The following is a 23,067-nucleotide window of genomic DNA, read 5'->3' as shown; positions in this document are numbered from 1 at the left end:
GATTTTTCATAAAATGTGTCTGTGACACTCATGGCCTTGGGTAACATCTCTTTTTCCATTCTGCACCCAGGTGGCTGACACTGACCTTCCTTCCCTTTCCTGGTCAAATGCAGGGCAGAAGTGCACACTGGCAGCCAAGCCCTTGTCAGCCCTGCCTGGCTTAGAGGGACTGAAAGAGCAAGGATGTGCACCTGAGAGAGCTCTGCACCTTGGTGATCCCCAGAAGTGCTTGTGGAAGAGTGGAAGAGCAAGGCAGCATTCCATATCCTGGAGGCACAAGTTGTTCACCTGGGCTCCTTTGGGCCGACAGTGTCTCTGTGTAATTACACAATATCGATGCACATCTGTGGGAACAAACCGTTAGGAACAAACAGAAAATATCTATAAAACATAGAATTAAAAAAAATATTTTCAGGTGTGAAATGAGATGATGCTTCGCCTGCATGGGCACAAATTGATCCAAGTTTTGTGATGATAGTGTCACTGGTTTCATATCAGTTATCTCAGCATAACTTTTTGATTATTTCTGAAATCATGCACAGAATGAGGGGAGATTCAGTTTGACCTTTCCAGACTTGCTGCATTTTAATTTTTCCTATGCTTAGAAATAATACAGAAAAAAAACCCAGCAGGTAATATTATTTTTGTATAAAGCTCTCTAATTATACTAGGCATGTTCAAAATACATTAAAGATACTGTCCTGACACAAAAAAATTTACAGTGTGATTTTAGATATTACATAACTAATGAGAGCAATAAATGCTGGGAGAACAAATGGATCAAGGTTACAATAATAAGATTATAGGATTCCTCCACTATGTGTGCATAGTTTAAAATTCACTTCAATTTTGCTACCTCAGTCTGGGCTTTGGTTTTCATTTTGGCTTTTTCTTTCTTTATCAGATTTAATTTTATCTCTGAATCCACCAGACCACAATAATCTGGCAAAAAACCTCTGACCAGAATTTTGCTTTTCTTTCTCCTTTTCCTGGTTTTTAAAATTGGGTTGTGCCTGCTCAGCCACCATGGATGCCCTGTTTGCATCAGAACCATTTCTATGGCCTTTTCTCTGACAGTAGTCACAGTTGAAATACACTTGAATGCCTGCACTACTTTATTCTACATGGGGAAAGGGATACAAAAAAAGTGTAACTATGTGATTTCTACACAATTACACGTGGATTCTTAAATCCCCACCTTGAAGAGCCACAACATGCACCATGCATGTGTTGTGTGAAACAGATGCAAAACTCATGCTAATGCTCCATCTTCTCCTTCTCATCCAGCCTTAACAGTCACTTACAAACGATTTGTGAAAAATCAATAATGCACCTTACTGGCTTTTTTGTAATGTATAAGAAAGGGCATTTTTTTGCCAATTTCTTAAACACTGACAATATCAGGATTGTAAAATTGCATTTTTACTGATTTTCTTTGAGGTTTCGACAGACATGTATTGACAGCAGCCACCTCTAGCTGAATCAGAAATATTGAATGTATAACACAAATCATTCGATCTTCAACATATTTGAATTATCCTCATGTTAAAAAAAATGTGATCAGGAATCTTTTTTCCTTTCAAGTCTTGCTCTCATGTTATTCTTTCTTATATTCTTTAATCACCACAGCCTTGCAGGCTGCAAACGAAAGATAAACAAACAATGGAATATCTAATGTTTCAAATACAAGCACAGATAAAAAAAGTAAAGCATACTCCTCAAGTCCTTATAGATTAAAAATAAGTAGAAAAATGGCACAAATCTGTATTTAGAAAAATAATGTATTTCTCAATATTTGCAATGAAGGGAGTTGTCAGTCAACTAATTTTTATGTAAATTTACCTAAGCTGATGAATCATAACTGAAATATTGTCTAATCTTCCTGATTTTGGCGAGCATTTCCATTTCCATTGCCTCAATTTATTTTTGTTTGCTTATATAACGAGTTTTAAGGGCCCATCCCAGGACCCACAGTGAGCAGAGTGGAAAGAGGGGCTGTTCCAGGCACTGCCAGTCCCACACCAGCAGCGGCTGCCCAGCACATCAGACCAGTCCCCACCACAGACACTCAGCTTGGCACACAGCTGACAATTCATTACCATTCCTTCGGTAGACATCACAGCAGAGGAGATTTTTAGGGAGGGATTTGAAGGAGGAAAATTAAGTGAGTGGGAGTGCGAAGCAGCAGCGAGGGAAAGCATGAAGGTGCTGGTTTGAAAATGTAACAAGTAGAGAGTTATTACTGAATGAAATGTGTGGGGGGAAGCCGTTGGTTTCTCCATAGGCTATTAAAAGATGGTGGGGTGGGAATAAGCTGCAAAGAGCCACAGAAGTGAGGCAGCTTCTGCTTGCCAAGATGCAGAAGGGGGAAGAGGGACGTGCTGGAACAAGGAATTGGGCTGAAGCAGCAAATGTGAGGACAACCAGCAAATGTGAGGACAACCAAGCAGCAAATGTGAGGTGTCTTGCAACAGTGTTCTGCTATTATTTGTTGTTTTGTAATGTCCAAATGCAGACTGTTAGGGCCAAAGGCCTCTTTGTACTAATGAAAACCCCAAAATGTTCTCAGGTGCTCTAAAAATGCACAAATAAAAAAAAGCAACTGCTCCTCCTGAAAACCATTTCCCTCATTCTTCAGCCCTGATTCGAATTACACCATCCAGTTATCTTCCTATTTCCAAAAGAACTTTCTATATGAACTTTCCAGTCCTCTCTTGTCAAATTATCTTACTGTTTTTGGAAAGACTGCATATCATCTATATTTAACACCACTTCAGCTTGGTGAGGTGACTATAACATAGCATTAAACTCAGACTAAAAAAAATGAGTGTGGCATTTCTAGGTTTTTCAAGTGTGTTAACTCAGAAGAGATAATTTGAATGGCAAAAGTGCTTTCCCCCAAATGTCCCTGGTTTCAATAGAACTTCTTGCAGGTATTTCAGTTGAGTTAATCGGCTGGCAATTAGATGCAAAAGGCCTTTGGATTAGTATTTGTGGTCACCATAGAAGCCAGTCGCAGAGAAATGTGAATAAAGAGGTCACTCGAAGAACAGATATGGAAAGTCTCTCCACAGGCACTTAATTCTTAGAAATTTACAGATGAAAAATGCTATATGGGTAATAATAGATAGAAATGAAATATGGATGAGGGGACACTAAAGCTGGAATAGCAAGTAGAACAAAGGGAATAAGGGGATGTGGGGACAGGGTAAGAAACCAGACTAGAGCTGCAAACTTGGACAGAACTGTTTAAGACCTAGAAATAGGAAAAAAAAAAATCTCAAATAAAGGAATGAAGAGATCAGGACTATGAGAAATTATTTGAAGGAGAGTTGGGGTGGGACATGGCTATCAGGGAACATAAAAGAAAGAAGAGAAAGATCAGAGTATATGTGGCATATTCTGAAGAGGGAAGTCCCAGGATCATTTACCCAGCAATAGATAAGGAAGAGCAGAAAGCCTGGGTGATTTGCTGGCCTGGAGCAAGGCTGTAAGGAAAAGAATGTGTCTGTGGGGGTGTGTGCACTTAGTGTAGCTCACTGTCAGCAGCGAGACAAATCCACCTTTTTAGTATGCAAGTGACCACCTATAGTTTAGAAAGACTGCAGAGGGGAATGTCTAGAAAATATTTTTGCAGAGCTTGGATCTAGATGACCTTCAACCTTCTTCTCTGCCAGGGTGTATCTTCCAAGCCCATCACAAAGCCCCCTTGGTACACCACTTGAGACAGGTATTTCATCATGGAACAGGAATGTGGCTGAAGAAATGTTCAATTAGCTTATATAATATTAAAGTAAGATACTGAGAGAGAAGAGGAATAGATAAAGGAAAGAGGCCTAAGTGCCACTGAAAAATAAAGGAAACAGTAAAGGAAATGAAACCACAAAAATAAATGCTGCAAAAATAACCAGAGAACTATGAACTGAAAGAAGAATGAACAAGGCTGCAAAAAGGAGCAAGCTTTCTCTTTTTCAGGGAGAAAGCTAGCAAGTGACCCACAGAAAAATCTAAGTATGTAGAACCTGTAGGTATTATCCACCTGAGTGTTGTTAAGAGGAGCTGAACTGGAGCAGAAAAGGCATATACTAGGTAGGAAGACAAAGAGGTAAAGTAACGTTTAAATAACAGAACTTAGATGGAGAAAGATACAACTTTACATGCCTTAATTTTTAATCTTGGATTGTTTCCCTGACTAGTCACTAGGAAGTGGTTACTTTAATTTACTAAGGTCTAAGGAAGCAAACACCTGAGTGCGTGCATAACCATAACCACAGTCCTGCCTGTTTCCATTGCTCAGCACGGCTCGTGTACTCCCTGTTTCAGAGTTTTAAGAGCCGCCTGGTTCGGGGTGCATCCAGCCCCACATCTGCCTGTGTATGCACATAAAACATGAGTCTTGATGCTTGTGCTTGTAACCCTGCGCTCCTCCCGCGGTCAGCCTCGCTTCCCAGAGGCTGGAGCTGTCTGCGTGGAGGATGCACAAAGCAGCTTGCGCCTCAGCATTAGTGAGACACGCATGATCACACCCAGGCTGCCGGGTCCCCCGGGACTCGCACACATAATCAGCCCCTGTACACCAGAGCCTTCATGGCCGTGTTCGCCACATGGTGAGTGTCACCCAGCGGGCCCGCGAACACGCGCACGCAGGAGCCCTCCCGTCCCCAGCACTGCATTTGCCATATGGTCAGGCTCACCTGCTGGGGCTGGGGCAAGGAGACAGACGGGCAACACTCACGCACATAATGAAGCTCCCCACTGGGCTGCCTTAAGAAATTAAAAAATAAAATAAAATAAAAGTTGACATAACTGCCACACGACCAGACTCACCTGCTGAGTCGTGGGGCAGGGTGGGGCAGTCACACACACATGCATTGGCCATCTCTGCCGGGATGGGGCTGGAATCGGAGCCTGAGAGAAGTGCTCGCCTCCCCTGGGGTGACAGAGACCCCGAACGCACCCAACGCCGGCCCCTCTGCCCCCGCTGCCCTGAGCTGTGTGGAGGGGCACACGTAACACCAGGACATCGGACAATAGGAAGATTTCTTCACAGAAAGGGTGATTAGATGTGGGAATAGACAGCACAGGGAGGTGATGGAGTCGCCGTCCCTGAAGGTGTTAAGGAAGGACTGGACACGGCACTTGGTGCCATGGTCTAGGTGACATAGTGGTGTTGGATCTTAGATTGGACTTGATCTCAGAGGTCTTTTCCAACCTAACTGATACTCTGTGAAAACAAGCCTCTCTTCCTCAGCGCCCTACGCGCACCTCAGGCCCACACCGACTCCCACGGGCAGGCAGGAGCCCCGGGAGGAGCTCCGCTACCGGCAGTGTAGCCGTCCTCCGGGGTTCAGTGACGACAATTGTCGAAGTGGCGGGCAGCCACCAGGGAGCAGAAAACGAGCCCTCCTTTCCCCGTCCGAGCAGCGCCGGTAAACAGCGGCCGCGGGAGGCGGGGCGGGGCGGGCGCGGCCGTGCGGGAGGGAGCCGTGCTGCGTGAGGGGCGGGCAGCCGGCGCTGCTCCCCTCATGCCCCGCCCGCCACCACCGCGGCGGCCGCCGGGCTGGGCGAGGATGGAAGCGGACGCTGCTTCCCGCGCGGGCTGTTCCCGAGCGGGCGCTCCTGGGAAAGGCTCTCTCCGGGCAGGATGAGCCCGGGCAGTCGCTCGCAGGGAAGGCTGTCCCCGGGCAGGCTGTCCTCGGGGAGGGCCGTCAGCCCTGCCGCTATGACGGGGGGGGGGGGCGCGGGGCTCCCCCATGGCGCTGACGCGCGTTGCCATGGCGACGGCCGGGCGGCGTTGGGGGGGTGGCGGGATGACAACAAATATGGCGGAGAGGAGCAGGACGGCAGAGACGGGTCAGTGCCAGCCGCAGGCGCCTGGGCGGGGGGAGAGGGGGAGCCCCCCTTCTCCAGGGGCTTCTGGCGGTACAGGGGGCCCGGCTCGCAGCGGAGTGCGGAGACGGAGCCCTTCTCCTGGGGGAGACGGGGGGGAGCACCTCTGGCCGAGGGCACTAAGGTGGTGAAGGGACCGCGGCAGGAGCTGTGACGAAGGGCAAAGCCCCTTCCCTTGGGGGATGAGGAGAGTCTTCCCAGGGACAAGGTGGTCGTGGGGAAGCTCCTTCAGGCAGGTAGAGAGGGAAGACCCCGCCTCGCTCCAGGCCTGCCTGAGCGGGACTGACCCGCTGTGGCGTGGAAGGTGTGAGTGCCACGGGCCGGCTCACCCGGCCGGCGCTGCGGGGCCGAGGAGGAGGCTGGTGGTGGGGCAGCCTGCACCCTGCCTTATCCCCATCCTCCCGCACCCTGCCTTATCCCCATCCTCCCGCACTCTGCCCCGTCCCCATCCTCCCGCACCCTGCCCCGTCCCCATCCTCCCGCACTCTGCCCCGTCCCCATCCTCCCGCACCCTGCCCCGTCCCCATCCTCCCGCACCCTGCCCCGTCCCCATCCTCCCGCACTCTGCCCCGTCCCCATCCTCCCGCACCCTGCCCCGTCCCCATCCTCCCGCACCCTGCCCCGTCCTCCCGCGCAGGGCAAAGGTGGCGGTGGCGAAAAGCAGAGCAGACCGGCGGTGCAGAGGAGCTCCCCTTACACAAGGAACGGCCGCCTGCGTGAATTAGCATGAGAAAATAATACATGAAGACACAGGTCTGGGACTGAAACTGCAGCACAAGGATGGTAGCTTGCGGGTTGACCTGCAGGTGCTGCTTGACCTGTCTGGGAGGTGTAAAGTACCCGGAGGCTGCAGAGGGACAGCGAGCAGCACACCTGACAGCTCCCCTCCCTTTCACTGAAGATTTCTTTAAGGAAGGAGCCAAATGTTATTCTTTCTATTCAGGATCTATTAAAGTGGCTTTAACTGTCTATGTGAGATAAGTTTGTTTGTGAAACTGAAGCTTTGTGTCTCCTCATAAATGATAAGGACCCTCTAGGTACAAGGGTCTTTCCTGTTGTAACAAAACACAGTTAAGGTCTTTTCCAGTCCACATGAAAACAAAAGCCCTCAAAATATATTATGAAAATCAGAGATACTAACGTTTGGAAGATGGAACAAAGATGACAGTATTCCTGAATATTTAATCTCCCACAGTACCATACATAAATTATCTGGGTTCCTGAACCAGGAGTTAATTTTCCCAGCCTGCTGTGTTAGCTGCTGCACCTCCGCTTTTTAGCCTCAGAAGTCGCTCCAAATAAATATGCATTACCCATAGAACTGATCTTGGATTTTTAGTCCATTTTAGGTGAAAAAAGGGGATAAGTATGTCAAATGCTGTTGTGTTCTGGGAAATGAAACTACAGAGTCTGCATCTAAATGGATTGTCCATATGAGTTCAGCTGTGCTGTTTATGAACCCATGGAAAAACACTGTGAAGTTTTTTGTGTGTTGAACTTTTCCATGGAGCAGATGATTATTTTCATCCTCTGCATCTGCAGCACTGCCAACACAGGTGATCAGCTCTGCCTGAGCTGTGAGTTGGGGAACAGATCTCTGGTGGCCTTTGGACTTTGTCAGCTCTCTTGCCTACCCCCTGTGCCCTTGTCAGTAACTTCAACACGGAATGTAAATTTCATACTACTTCCAGGTTAATTTACATTGTGTTCTCTGCTGTGTTGCTTAAACCTGCAGCATCACAGTATTTGTTTTTTAATTTCAGCCTTGCCAGAACTTTTCCCACTTCTGACCACTGCAGCTGACTAACCGATGATTTTCTCACAAATATTGTGTTCCAGCTTGTGCTGAATTCATATCCTGGTCCTTGTCTGCTTGAGTTATACAGTGCTTGTCTGGCCACTTTGAAAGTTTAATTTGCAGGTCCTTCTGTTTTGGAGAAGCCAGATAAGGAATTAAAAATGCATGTAACCACAAAGATAGGGAAAAGACCCAAAACCCTCAGAGAAAAGGAAGCGAGCTTGTGATCTTGGCCCACTTTTAAGAAAGGTCATGGAAAGTAGACTGTGAGAAAAAAAGGTGGGATGTTTTGGATTTTTTCTGACTGTCAGCTGACACTAAGTTGACAGGCAGGTTCTTTCCATGGCAAATCCCTCAAAGAATCTCTTTTTTCCTCCCCTTTACTGCTGGGTGACACTGACACTGTTGTTGAGCACATAATTGGGGAATGTTCCTGCTGCATCCTCACTGCTTAGTGTATCTTCATCACGTGTGAGATCTTGAGCAGTCTTTAGGAGAGACAGGAATGTAGCTCTGGAACCTGCATTTTACACAAATGCAAGGAAAATAAAGCCATTACAGAAGGACTGAACATTGTTCAAATAAATCAATTTAGCCAGTATCAGTATGTGATACTTGCTGGATAGTTTTTGTTTTGTTTTAGTTTTTTTTTTTTATTTTTTAACAGCAACATTATGTTTTTCGTCAAGGATCAGAAAACACAAGTAATAACTCTCATCATCTCATCTTCTCATCTTGAAATACTGATATCTGCAATTTTTGTATAGGAAACTGTGTTACAGAGAAATGGATGGTAACTTATTCATGGTTTATAGCAGCACAGATTGCTGTGATGGACCATTCTTTACTGATTTAGTTCAGAACCCAGGTTTGACAAGAGTTGGTGTCAGAAAAAATACAGTGTGCACTTAGAGATAAGGGATTATAAAAATTAGGTTTCTTCCTAAAGGTTATCTGACAGAGAATTATGCACATCTAGGATGCTTATGACCCCTCTAAACTCCTAGATTTGAAAACACACTGTGTCAAGACATTTTGTAAATTAATTATACTTTATGGAAAATACATATTTTTATAAAGCAAGAATTTTTTGTTTCAGTTTTATTAGTATCTCTTCCTGTCATAGGAAAGTAAATATCTTAATCTGTTTTATACTGGTAATTATTTGTACTCTTTCCCTATATACAAACATTTGCATATTCCATTCCTTTTCCTTGCAGAAGATTTTTGTTTTTGTTTCTGCAAATTTTTAACCTTTTTAGTTTTTTTTATTTGGGTAGGGGGATTAGGACACACAGAATTGGGCTAAGCATTTCAGGAGAGGGATTTCCATCAGCTTTTAGTCTACTCTTATGCCCAGCATTGTTCTCTACATCATGTTTTCAGTGCAATTTCAAGTAAAACTGAGACTTAATATGGAAGGTAGATTATCTCACACCTGTCTAGTACAGAGTTCATATTCTGCTGCTGTCCTCACTGGACTAGGCAGACATCTGCTCTAATACATTAAAATAGTTTCTGTATTCTGATGTTTGGTTAGAGTGCTGCAAATCAGCTCACTTTACTGTGAATTAATCATTTTACCATTGCAGTTGGCTCCTTAGTCCTACCTGCTTTCTTGAAAGTGTTTAAATCAGCTTTTTGCAGCGAACTATGAATTTGTGTGCCTCCTGTTTGGTTTTCCAGGCTGTAACCTTCATGTCTAAGACTGGGAATCCAACTTAAAAGCAACGTAAATCTTCACAAATCAAGTTTGCAGGAGGATGAAAAGAACTGAGTGCAGTTAGTTACTCTCAGGAGCTTCTTGGTTTGATTTCCAGTTGTTCTGCTCAGCTGACCTTGCTGTGATAAACCTCTGGAAGATACAGGATACAGGAAAAGAACCAGTTTAGTTAAGTTTCATCAAAACTAGATGAATGTTGTTTTTCCAGTTCTGTAGCAAAGTGACATTTTAGCTTCTCTAAGGAGGGTTTAGAGTAGGTCAAAGTGAGTACAGAGTGCCTGTATTTGCTAAAGTTTTTGACCCATGAACCAGATGAAAATGTTTTCCAATTTAGAATTTCACTAGTTATCTCATTCTCCCCAGGTTTCTGTTCAAGGCATCTGTATTACCTTCAGAGGACTTGCATCTGGAGGCCTGAATGATCAGAGGGTGCAGGTTATCTCTGAGTTCTGTAATAGTTTTCTATCTGAGGCAACTGCATATTAGCCTGGATTGACAGTTCTAATATGTGTTATTCCACAATTGCTAGTCATTTTGTGGATATTAGTATTTCTGGTGTTTCATTGTGTCATCATCACTGAAATCATAGAGAAAGCAAGGAAAGGCATGTACTCACAGTACTGGACGGGATATAAATAAATGCCTTTAGCCCAAAAATCCTGGTTATCAGAATAAACAGGCTTCCCAGCTGAATGTGGAGTTTTTAATGTTTATTTACATATTACGGTTGGTACCTTGCAGAGTGGTGTTGAGTCACATTTCATGTTAAGAATGGTTGGAATTTTCAAAGTGTTCACAGCAGTGCTGTGACCTGGCTTCAGGGAGGAAATCTGCAAACCTCTGCTGAATGCTCAAGCCCCACCCAAAGTTTGTGTAGTAATTAGTGTTCCTAAAAGAATTGGTGTTCAGCTCATTATTTTAGAGATCTGCATGTGAAGGGGCCAATAGAACAGCTGTGTAAATGCTGCAATGTTTTATAATTGATTTCAATATGATTGTGCTGAGCTGGATTGTTTTGCACATAGCTTTTCATTATTCTTTCAAAAAAGAATAGTTATTCTTTTAAAAATATTTAATCACATGTGGTATGACAACATTCTAGTATCAGACACATAACTGCTTTCTTTTCAATGGCCTTAATTATTAAATAAAAAAGCCAAACTAAATAAGAAAATAATTGTCTTTAAATGTAGGCTTTTTTGATAACTAATTCACTAGCTTTATCATGGGGAAATTTAAAATAGGAGAGATCAGCTAATTACTTTAACAATAGTACTTAATCTTGGTCATTAAAATAACACTGTACATCAGCAGTACTTCTGATTCTCCAGGTAAACTTAATTTCTTCACTTGAATTACCTTTTCCTAAATAATTTCTGAATTTTAAAGTGTATACAAACAACAGAGCTTATTTTGTAATGTACACAACTAGCCTGTGAGCATTGCAGAATTCCAGTGTTTGGCCAGAGACACTGCAGCCTTCGTGCTGGAAGGGATCTGCCCACTGTATCCTCCTATCAACACCAGGAGGCCTCAAACGTCACCGAAAAACTGTGCGGGGACTGGGCCCAGCCTTGCAGATGTTCACACAGCAGAAGGAGCTGTTTGCAGTTGTTTATAAAATGCTGCAGGATAGATTTGTAAACAAATCTAAAATGGCTTTTGTTCAATAAAGACATTTGCCAGAACTTGCTGATTGCATTGGTACATTTCAGCCAGAGCAGTTGGAAATCCAGGGGACATTAGAGAAAGGTTTCTTAGTAAATCTGAGGCCCTTTGTAAGACTATTAACTGTTTCAGTTTTAACTGTGTAAGGTGAAATATTCATTGAAGTTCTGTACAGAAATTAACTCTAGTTGCTGCAGAAAGGTATTCTACTGATATTCTAGTGATCATTAGACTCTGTTGCCAGTAGGCTGCTATTCAGGTAATTTCCAACATTTTTCAGTTATCCAGTGGAAAAAAAATCCCCACTAGAAAAATTCATTGAAGAAGAGCTGCTAATGTATATTTGGTACTTAAAGCTTTGATCATATTTTTGTTACATAATTTGCCATATAAGGAGACCTGAGAAATACTAATGAAGGCTTTATACAGCCAGCAGATATAATTTCAGAAAAAGAAAGAAACAGGAATGTGTTGGTGTTCCAGTTGCCATTTTTGAATGGTTTACCATTTCCTAGCCATATTTCATACATTTTTTCTTTGACGAATAATCAAAGCTTTGAAAAGTTACTTACCTCAAGCCTCCCAACGTTTTTTCTTTCAGTGAAGTTCAAAGCACCCTATTAATTACTAGCACTTGTGAGAGGAGGCTTTTGAATTTGTAAAAAGTAAAATGAGACACATTGAGAATTTTAATAAGTTTTATACTGAAATTTGTAAAACAGAAGTTTCTGCAAGTTTCTTTAGTGTGGCTGTCATTGCTTTTAGTAGGCTAAAGTCTCATGCAAAAGACCAGATCAACCTCAGAATGCATTTATGTGGCCTACATAGCTTTTCTGTTTTTGGAAGTAGAGCTACATAGATTCAATGCTGAATAAAATAGGGTTTTGGAGTCATGTCCCTGTGTTACAATGGAACCAGCTTGATCTCCACATGGGGCCACTACCAGGACTGGGACACAGATCTGCAGCACCAGCCCACCCCTCAGGTGGGGCACCTCACACAGTAGCTGTCAGCTGCCACAGGAGGGATGAACAACTTGTCTGCGCTGGGAAATTTTCCTTCCTCTTCCTCTTTCCTCCATGGACAGAAGGAAATGGCTGAATAGTCGTCATTCCCTGTTTTTAAGTTTTTAAATGAAGATGTCTGATAACTTGGTGACAGAAAGCAGCAGCCCCTGGATAAAGGAGGTGCTGGAGGACACGGAGGGTTTGTGCAGCTGTTTCCTGCTGATGTCCCTGAGATGCAGCCGTGCTGCTTTGCTCACAGCAGTGCTGCTGATGCACAGCAGCTCCAGCACGGCCACCTGGGTGTGTGCATCAGGCTCCGTCACTCTTGTTTCTGGAGGATTGATCGTGCTGCCCTTTTCCAGAACTACAGATGGAAATCTGTAGAAACCAGCTTAGATTTCTCAAGTGATGCCCGAAGGTTGTTGGCAGAGCCTTGATGCAGAATTGCCACGTTTAGATTGCACTGTACCTGAGATAATGAGTTCTTCTGGGCTCAAGCTGTGTCTGCCATTAATCTATAATAGAGGGAAACCAATTTACAATTAATTGAAGTTGGTTATGGGTACACATCAATGTATCCTGTATCCCAGCTTCCTTGTCACATTGTCCTCACAACCAATTTTCTTGACTTTGCCACAGAGGCCAAGGCTGCCATTTAAGAAGTTCTGTATTTGTTAACTTTGGATTTTTACATAAGTTTCTTGAAGTAATTTTACTATTTGTATGTTGAAATGGTTTGGAAAACTGCTCTACCAAAATAATAATGACTTCCATTTCATTTTGTCGCGGACTCTCAAACTCAGAATGTGAACTTCAGTATTAAATCTAGGGCTCTCATCCTGCAAATGTTTGGCAATGAATTTGATGTATTTGTGCATAGTAAATGCTTTTCGTGACTGGTTCTGTTTTAGGATAAGTAATGTATAAACGTTAGAGACTAAAACTTCTATGTTTTGATACATATATTTTCTAATATCCATATGTATCCCTGTTCTCTCAGAATGGTAAACTAGCTGATTTCATAGTTGCATTATGTCAAAAATCGAGCGTAGAAAAGGGAATGGAGGAAAAAGTAGTTGTCCTAAATTATTACTATTAGATTAATAAGCTCTCTAATGATTCCATTTAAATACTAATTCACAGAGCTGTTTACTTAGCAGTGGATCTCACAATCATGAGTGAAAACTAGCAAAATTTTCTTTTACATTTTGTTTCATAAGCACCTTGAAAAATGTGTTGAATTTCAATCTCCACTAAAGCAAGTGGAACATCAGTTGCCGTGAATCACCAGAGCAGAGCAGCAGGAATCCATCGCAAAGGGAGCCTGTTTGGATTCATTGCAGCTCTGCTGATGTGTTTTCATTTGCAATAAGCAGCAGAGGCACTTTGCCATTACAGACAACTTCAGTGCTGGGAAGCCTGGCAAGTCACTATCAGGTTTTCATGCGTATAAAATGCAGATGAGGTGGTATGGTGTGTTTGATTAATGAAAAATTCCTCAAATACCCTATACAAATCCAAAAGCAGCAGCATTATTTCATGGGAGCTGTCCATGTGAAATAGGATTGTGAGATAAACTTGGCTCTGTACTGCTTACCTACACCCAAAGCCTGTGGTGCTCCAGAAGAGCAGATGTTTTGTAACTAGGCACAATACCACTATATCTGCTGGTTATTTTATTTCTGAGCAGTACAAATAAACAGTAATTTGATCTCAGAGCTTTCTCTGTGTAAGCCTTCTTGAAGGTGGAATTTTTGGCTTGTGTTCTGAATATTTGAAATATTTTGTATGCATTTCATATTCCCATAAATATTGTATCAACTTAGTATTTGCTTAGTTAAAAAACTGCTGAATATGCTGTATTAGTTAGTAGTGTTCTCTGTAGTTTTATTCCTGTTATGTTGCTGATGCAAGACAGTTAATAGATCGTTTGTTTTTGCTGACATTTTTTATGTTAGAAAATGGGAATTCTGAAAGAATATTTAAATTTTTTTTTCTGCTATACGGTGCTTTGTGAATAAAATAAAACTGCAATGATCAAATTGTTTGGAATGAAATACTAGATTATGTTTTTAAATAAAGGGAATGTGAGTGGGCAATGCTTGGATCAAAGAAATTCTGGATGGTTTAAAATACTACTTTTTGGAATGGACTTTTGGAAAGTAGGGAGGACTGCTGTTCTAAACAAAGAAGTGAAAGGAGTTGTTTCAATGAGTAATTATAACTAGGGCAGTAATTAATAGTGTAATTGATTTCAGCAACCTGGGGGAACAAATTATTTCAGAAGTAGTACTAAAATCCCCAAATTATTTTAAATATGCAATAGTGAAGAAGAGTGTAACCCAAAAGTGAAGAAACTGTGGCTGAAACTATTGCTGGCTTAAGTTAACTGGCAGAAGACATCCCTACATCCCTAAACAACAGGTGAATAGGAAGCAAGAGCCAAGGGAAACAGCAGTTTAACCCAAAGAAGAATAAAGGAATGGTGTGTGATAACCAGGAGGGAATTGTCTGTGTGCTGAGGTTGCCCAGGTTTCATTTACCACACTCAGGATGGAAGCCCAAGCAGCTGCAGTGACCACCTTTGTTCCAGTCCCTTGGGAAATACAGGGTCTTGAACAGAGAGATGGTGCTGTGCAAAGCTGCTGATGTGTTTCCCCACAGGATTTTCTGCCTGCCCTGGAGCTCTCATGGAAGGCTCAGTTTCCCATGGATAAAGATTCATTACCACCATAATGATGTTAGTGGTTGAGTCAGAAATTGAATTGAGGTCTCTGAACACTTGAATTAGTGATAATCAAATATTTTTTAAAAAATTTGGATGTGCATCTGCAAGAAATTTACAGTAGTTGCACTTTAGGTATGAAAAAATTTAAATAGCTGTTAATAGTTGGTTTGGTGTAGTGCCACAGCTGACCTGTGTTGAGACTCACCAGGCTGATTGCTTGTGAAGAATAGCTGAGAATGAGATCAAAGCCCTATCCAAATTAGAAAGCACAGCTGTATTCCCTCAGTGCTAACCCTGCAATAATGTCCATGATCCAGCTTGGTAGCTCAGCATCACAGCCATGCTGTCTGCCTTTGGCCTTCCTGGGATTCAGCAAATAACCTCATGCTTCCACACTTTGGCATAGACATCTCTTTAAACATAAATTTGGGAAGTTCCTGTTCAATCAGCAGGCACAGTAAGCCATGAAAAGTGATGGGAATTTGGCATGAGCAGGGTAATTTTCATAAACACAAGAAGTGCTGTTTATATGTTCCGTGCTTGACCTTGCTGATACTCTTGAAAGGCTTCCATAGTACTTCATACCTGGTATTTTTACGAGATGTCTTTTGTGGACAAACATTTTGAATGTGATAGTCAGGGCTGAGGAGTCTGAAAACTAGGACAAGAAATAAAGCCTTGGCCTTTTGCAAAAGCTGAAATTTACCTACTTCTCTGTTATATCAAGAATATTTATTACCTATTGAGTCTTTTTCAGTTTCCCAGCTGAGAATCAGCTGGTCCCCAAGCAAGGAGACACACAGAGTTGTTAACTTGGAGAGATTAAACTTTGTTAGTAACTAAAGGCTATATAATCTTGGGTCAGGGTCACTGCATTGGTTGCTACATCTAAGATGCTTTATTTACATTTAGCTTGGCTCCATGTGAGTTATCTTTGGATTAGAAATTTATTTTGTCATGACTTCTTCCAGTTATGCTGTCAAGTTTAAGCAAGATAACGTGCTTTTGTTAAATCAGTGCCTCACATCCAGGGCACCTGAAACATGGGTGTGTACATATTATCTAGGAGTATATATGTATTTATACGCAGCATATATCCATGAATATCTCCCTTTCCTTCCACTATTTTTATGCTCCATCACATATAACACAAACCTGGGTATATAAAAGCTGATTTGCTTCAGTATTAAATAGCATGGGAAATATTTACAGCATTTTAGGATGGCACCAGCAAATACTAGTGAGTAACTTCAACCACTACCATCTTTTTCCAGTTTTGTGAGTAATATCAGGTTTTGCCCTTACCTGAAATTTCCTCAACTACAATTCCAAACCCTGCAATTGCCTGCGTGCTTGACTCAGTATTTTTTGCAGGTCACATGCCCTCCTTGTCTTTGGGAAATCAGTTGCATACAAATTTCAGAAATATATGGGATGCTATGGAAGAGTTTCCCTTCTTGAAGTTCTGTGGTACCACATAAGGGATTGGCTTTAACTCTTCAGTTCTTTTCCTGCTTCAGAACCCCTAGACACAGATTTTCCCCTGGAATGGTAGGAACATTCCCAAATTTTCTTTTTCTTGACCCAGAACTTGAATTCCTGTGTATTCTTTGCTGGTGTTTCAGCATCTCCTCTCATTCACATGCAGAGCTAATTCTCTGAGCCATCCCTTATTTCTCAGAAAGGGTGGACTTGCTGATACTTGTTTGTGGATGCAACTCTGAGGACTAGTTCAACTCAATAGCTATTATCTTCTCTTTTTTCTGCTAGCTGGTGTTGCATATTATGTACTATAATTTTGTTTACTGTTTATATGTTTTATGCTTTTGTTTGATGTGTTTTTTTTACTTCAGTATTGCTACTATAGCAACTGTTGAATCATGTGATACCTTTGATGTTATCAAGATACCAAATACTTGTTAAAAATAAATCTATATATAATGAAATTCACTGATCCTTACAATGTTTTTGAATAAACATCTTTTCAGTTTATGTATTTAATACAACTGTATTTTCATTCTTTTTTTTTTCATTCGCAGTAGAATTTTAGTCTAGAGCTTATAAATGCCGTAAAAAGAGTAATGGATTTTTTTTCTTTTGCTTGCTGAGTTCAAAGCATTAATTGCTTTTTAAAATTTTCAGTAGAAAAATCTGTTCATGCTTTCTTGGACACTTTGGATTTCACTGAAGTGATAAAAAAAATTTCATTGCCATTTGTCTCTAACAGAAAGGTATATCCTTGGGGATAGCCCACACTGAGATAATAAATGAGTAGTCTTGAAGTAAAGCTTTTAGGTTGAAGATTGGAAATAAATATCACATATGAAATAAGTGCAACTCCACACAAGCTGACTTTTTTCTTCTTTTTCTATAAACTCGTAAGACAATGGCAGCCCCTGGGAGTGAGGAGTCATTGGGCCGAGCAGTGTCTGCCAAATATCTCCAGCTGAATGTTCCTCACTGGATTTTGGATAGCAGCTATAATTGACCTTGGATTGATGGTTGTATCTCTACGTGGATCTGGTCTTTTTGAAAGGACCAAATAGTGGAGATTTCTCATCACCTTTTCACACTTGACCAGCCTAGTGGTCAGTGCTTTGTTTTGGACTAAGCACCTCGTGTACATTTTTGTCCCTGCTTCCCCTGGGATTTCTGCTCAGTGTATTGCAGGCAAAGTCCTCTTTGTGGTGCCACTGAGCCTTTCATAGGCACCCCACGTGTCCCCTCCTTTAGTGATCATTTTGCTTTACATATTTGCACATGAGAACGAGATTTGCCACCCTGAGCTTTGCCTCAGACACCAATTCCACACCTTCTGCTAGAGTAAAGGAGTTTGGGTCTGTGCAGCTAAAGAGGCATGAGCTATTTAGATCTACTTAAGCTTCTAACGCAAAATAAAAATTAATCGTGGGTTAGCTAAGGAGTTGTGTTAGGAAAGTTGAAAGGTAATATTGTCTGGGAAGCCTCTGAAGAAAGAGTAACTTGTGCAATAAATTAAAGACCCAAACCATTAATTTTGTTTCCTTCCTATGATGCGACCACAAGCTCTTTCAAGCACCTGGCAGTAAGATGGCAGTTTATTTCTACTACTTTCAGTACCTGTGAATCTGTACAAATCTCAGAATTTGCCCATTAATCTGTACTAAACTATAGTTCATCTTTACTTTGCTTGTATGAATATCATCTCACAGTTTGGAGACAGACTTGACAAGCAGTCTGTTGGTCAAACCGTAGGAGGAAAGTAATTGAAGAGACAATTGCTGCAAAGCTGCTTTATCTCAAATTTGGTTTTTAAATGACAACACAATGTTACCATTTTTTAGAGCTAGACCAAGCTATATGACAATGCTTTCTTGTAACCAATGTTTTCCTTGCTGGACTTTTGAAATAGGTAATGGTGACAGAATGGGCTCAGTACCCCAATGTGAGGCAGCAGGTGTGGCTGCTGTCATGCTGGATATTGTCTCAAACCCTGGAATTTGTAGTCTAAATACATTTTTTCCCCTTTCTTTTCAGATCACAGTGCCTGTGATTTAAGTACATTTCAGACTGACAGCACTCTGCAGTATGTTTAGATTCTCCGGGTCATGCCCAAGCCTTGCTTTGGGATACATGGCTGTGAAGATCAAAATGACAGTTGTTTTCTTCTTTTTCTTAGCATTTTTAAGTCAATGGAGCTGGAATTCCAAGTTCCTGACTGCTGCTGCCCATAGAATTTTTAGAATGGCTGCAGAGCATTCAGAATTCATAGCAGAGATAGCTTGTCCTCTTGAATATCAGTGTTTCTGAAGCCTAGGGACAATGATATAAAAGCTTTTATTAAAAAAAAAAAAAAGTCAAAGAATAAGAGAACATAATCAGCTGTTGAGACTATAGACTTGTACTAAATACTATCATTTGAAAGAATTTTGCTAAAATGACATTGTTTTCAGGTTTGTGGAGCAGACACTGTTATTGGCATAACTTCCTTTAGTGCTGCTTAGCCAAAGCGTGAGTTGAGCAGTATTCATCTGGAGACTTGGAATGTTTTGGAGCTAATAGGAGTTGCTGTTGGTCATCTGAATTAGTTCTTTTCATTTCAAACTGTACTAAGAGTTCAGATTCACTTCTTTGTGTGGGTTTCTATTAACAGTACTGCTCAAGGCTGATGGAGCTTATCTAGGATACCTGGAAAATTTTTCCTGGCCCCTGGATGATAGGGATCTGGCTATTAGATCTTTATACCATAGATGTTTCCAGCAGCAAAATGTATTCTAATTTTATTCTAAAATAAGGATCTCATAAGAGAATGCAGGGTATCTTGATGACATTTGTAATTAAAGAAAGACTTCCACAAAGTTTCCTTGCAGTTGTTGTAGGTTTTTGTGTTACCTCACCTTTCTAATTGGCTGTCATTGTTAGGCAGTGTGATTAGAAGAAAGATGCAGGTTTTCCAGGCAAATTCTTGCTATATTTTTCCATGTCTGTTTTAATGTAGCTGTGCTCTCCTGCCTAATGTAGCATGAGGGTAGCTGCTGGCTGGTTGCTCCCTGGGTTTTCGTGTTTGGCACTTTTGTGAGCTGGGCTTGTTGTTTACCCAATCCAGAGTCCCTGTTACTTTCTAAAGAGGTACCTACCTCTGAAAACTACAGTGTTTAAAGAAAATGTACTTAAATTTGTATGATGTTTATTGTAGCAAATACTGATTTCATCTTTTCCTAAATGAAAAAAAAAAAAAAAAAAAGTTGGGCTTTACCCTTTGAATTTAAGAAGGACAAAGAAACTCTGGAAATTTCCAAACTCTCCCTCCCACGAATCCCAGTCTCCTGGAACTGATTCTATTCATTTTCACTAGTTTGATGTGAAATATATCCACAATGACAATAGTGATGAATGCAGATACCAGAAGACTCTGCCCAGGTTTTATTTTAAAGCCTTATACACTTACAGAGATTTCAGGCACCCACAGATTTTATACCTGATAGAAAATTACCATTAAAGTTTAATACTGCAGTAAAAGTAAATCCTAGGGATTTGCTGGAGCCTCCTGGAGTTTAAGCTATGAAGAATTAGAATAAAATAGCTATGTGTCTTACAACACATAAGAAAAATAATTGACAAAATAAGAACTACATTCTGAGACAATTTCTTTGCTCGGTTTTGCCTTTGCTTGTCTTATCTAACCTTTTTCTCAAAGGAGAATCTGGTCTCCTTAAGTGGAACGTGCAGGATGTACTTAAGTTAATTCTCTTCTTTTCCTTTCAGTTTATTTCAGATTGAAGAGCTATTTCCCTTCCCCACAAGGTTCTGTCATACATCTTTGCCTCCAGGCAGGAAAATGTGCTGAGGGCTCCCCAGTTGTGAGGACAGGATCTCAGGATTGGCCAGAGGAGCCCAGGGTAGCTGTTCTCTCCATCTGAGGGTGGTGATGTGCTCCCAGCCCTGCTCTGCCTCTGCTGGGCACACAGGCGTGAAGCCATGGTTTATCGTGGACTCACACAGGCTCCTTGTCAGGCACTGCTCTGGCCTTTTCTTTATCACCCAAGGAGAACATGCCAGAAGGGTCGTGGTGCTGTTGTGCTGCTGAATAATATGCCATTCAAAACCAGCAGTTTTGCATGTTTAGAGATTAAAGATAATATAACTCAAAATATAGCAATAGTGCATTGGGAATATTCTAATTACTGTGGAATAAAGAGCATGCTAGGAGAGTAATATTGCTAAATGACTATGAATTGCAGGCTATTTGATGATTTTATTCTCATTCCTGGAGGGCTACATTAGGTCAGGAGGAGCAGATGGAAACTTTTTGCTGGGACACAGTTACTTGACAGCTTCCTTCTGCATTGTGTAAAGTCTCCATTGGCAGATTTTCTAAATTGCCAGGGAGATGTAACTCTCTCTTTCTGCCTGCTTTTCCTCTGCTGTCTTATGGTGGCAGTGCTATGAATGTAACCCTTTCTAGTTTCTTCAGCTTTTTCCCAGTTATCTTCTAAAATTTCTAAGAGGTCTGTTACTTTTAGTTGAGACTCAAAAGGAACATTTACCAAGAGGAGTCCAGTCTTCAAACAGCTCTACTCAGGTGACGCCCTGCCTCCCATTCTTTCAGCTCAGGCACTCACAGTGATTTGCAGGTTTTCCACTAATTTTTCTTTGTATCCTTAATTCCACGAAGTTTGATTGCAGATGACCAACTTGACTAATCTTAACTGCAAGAGGGATGTATTGATCCAACTCAGGTGAAACTGAGCAAGAGTTTTCCTCTGGCTGCTGCTCTGCACTGCAGCTTGCTCAATGCAGAGGGGTGAATTTTGTCAAGGGACAGGATCACAGCCATGCAGATTCACAGATGCCTCATCCAGGCCTCAGTTTGTCTCTGCTGTTGCCAGGCTTTAAGCAAATTGTATCAGCATACTGGTAAAAAGCATCCAGTTAAAATATCCTAAGTATCAATTATGCACTTAAAGAAAACAATTTAAATGCCACAGATTGCTGTCTGCTGGTAATTATTCAGTCTAAAACAAATAACCCAGAGGTTACAAATAATAATTTTGCTAAATAAATACTATAATGCATTATTAAATATCTACAATTCTAGATTATGATAAAGTAAGAAAAGGTCTAAATTCTGTTTGTTCTGTTGTAGTACTTCCCAAAGAAAGTAAGTTCCAAATTTCTTCCTGGGGAAGAGTGGGGATTCATATGCCAGATATTGACCTGGACTTGCATATTTTTCAATGTGGGATTTATGTACCTGTGAAAATATGGGTATATGATAGAAAGGCTGACAAACCATTTAACTATGGTGTCACTAATACATTGATATAATTTGTTACCTCAGCTAAGGTGTTTTGCCTCAAGAGGTGGAATACTTTTATGTATGGAAAGGTCACTTTTAATTAATAAGCTGTTTTTCTCATTCAGGGACAATATGAATTGCTTGTAACATTTGTGTGAAATAGTTTTCAATATAAAAATAAAACAAATTGAGCTTTATGTCACATTTATCATCCCCCATAACCCATTTAAATGTCAAAAAAATCAGTACAGACCAAAAGTCTATTTCTAGAAGCCTTAGTAGCCCTATTTATCAGAGTGAAATAAGATATTATCATCCCATTATCCCATCACATGCCTTCTGCACTTGAAGCTATACCATTTCTTCATTTCTATAATACAGAAAATAGTTTTTCTATTGTTAAATATTTCTTGTCCAAGCTGTAAGTAGTGAAGAAAGTGCTGAGTGCTTCTTGCGCTATAATATAAATCTATGATATAATATACAATTATTTGCTTGCTTTATTGTACATATCTCAAATGGAAAAAAAAAAAAATTAGTGTTCTTCTGTCCCTATTTGGAAACAAATATTTTGCAGACTGCAATTTATTATAATTTTAACTTAAGGATAAAGCCTTCAGTGTATTCAGTACTGATGTATTTTGACAAAAATCATGCCATTGAATGGAAACTTATGTCCTTCTATATTTTACCATGAAATAATGCCCCTTAAAAAGTATAATTATTCAAGTTATTTTTCTGAGTTTTGTTTCCTAACAAGGAGGGCTCAGTCACATGGCTCTATGGGCGTGTGTCTCTTCCTTCTAATAATTCTAAAATTTCAAATTTGAGTGAGAGTGAATGGTCTCAAAGGTTCTAAATTCATTTAAGATGCATGAAAGTAGGCAGTAAGATAGAGAAAGAAGATCCCATTAATGCTGATAGAGAGGAAGAAGCTTCTGAGTGTTGTGCTAAAGAACCTGATGAGGAGTTCAGTTCCAGGGAATGCAGCAGGATCTAAAGCTAGAGAATTCCTGCTGAAAGAAGTAGATGCAGCTGAATATCAGACTAATGCATATGAGAGGGCTCAGCCTCATGTGATAAACATGCAAGGGACCAGGCTGGGTAGTTTGTCCCTTAGAGAGGCTTTAGCAATTATGCCATTATTATATCAAAATTCTTCTATACACTTTGAAAAGAAAGAATTAATTTACTGATGCAGATGTTAAATGGTGAAAAATTTATTTTATGTATAAATGTGTGGGGAAGTAGCCTTCTATTGGTTTTTATATAGTAAATATATTTTGTTTTATGCTCATGTTTTTTTTTTTCACTTTTACTGCAACAGGCAGTGCCATGGGAAGTGATGATATCATAGCAGGGAACGTGAGCAAGTACATTGTTCTCCCAGCTGGTTACTGTGGGCAGCCCAAAAAAGGACATCTTATATTTGATGCCTGTTTTGAAAGTGGTGAGTATTTTCAGCATTATGTTACC

General features: G+C 41.0%; 1 protein-coding gene across 1 annotated transcript in view; it reads left to right on the top strand.

The window, feature by feature from the left end:
* Nucleotides 1-5,812: 5,812 nt before the first annotated feature.
* The window catches only part of LOC131559796 (BEN domain-containing protein 5-like), a 558,988-nt gene continuing 541,733 nt past the window's right edge, over nt 5,813-23,067 (top strand). The window contains exons 1-2 of the mRNA XM_058808276.1: nt 5,813-5,853; nt 22,919-23,041. Of these exons, the coding sequence (XP_058664259.1) occupies nt 5,823-5,853; nt 22,919-23,041 (154 nt within the window). The 5' untranslated portion in view covers nt 5,813-5,822. The remainder of the gene's footprint in view (nt 5,854-22,918; nt 23,042-23,067) is intronic.

The sequence above is a fragment of the Ammospiza caudacuta genome, chromosome 7 (assembly GCF_027887145.1).
Source record: "Ammospiza caudacuta isolate bAmmCau1 chromosome 7, bAmmCau1.pri, whole genome shotgun sequence".
Lineage (NCBI taxonomy): Eukaryota > Metazoa > Chordata > Aves > Passeriformes > Passerellidae > Ammospiza > Ammospiza caudacuta.
This window is presented reverse-complemented; position numbering and strand designations above follow the sequence as displayed.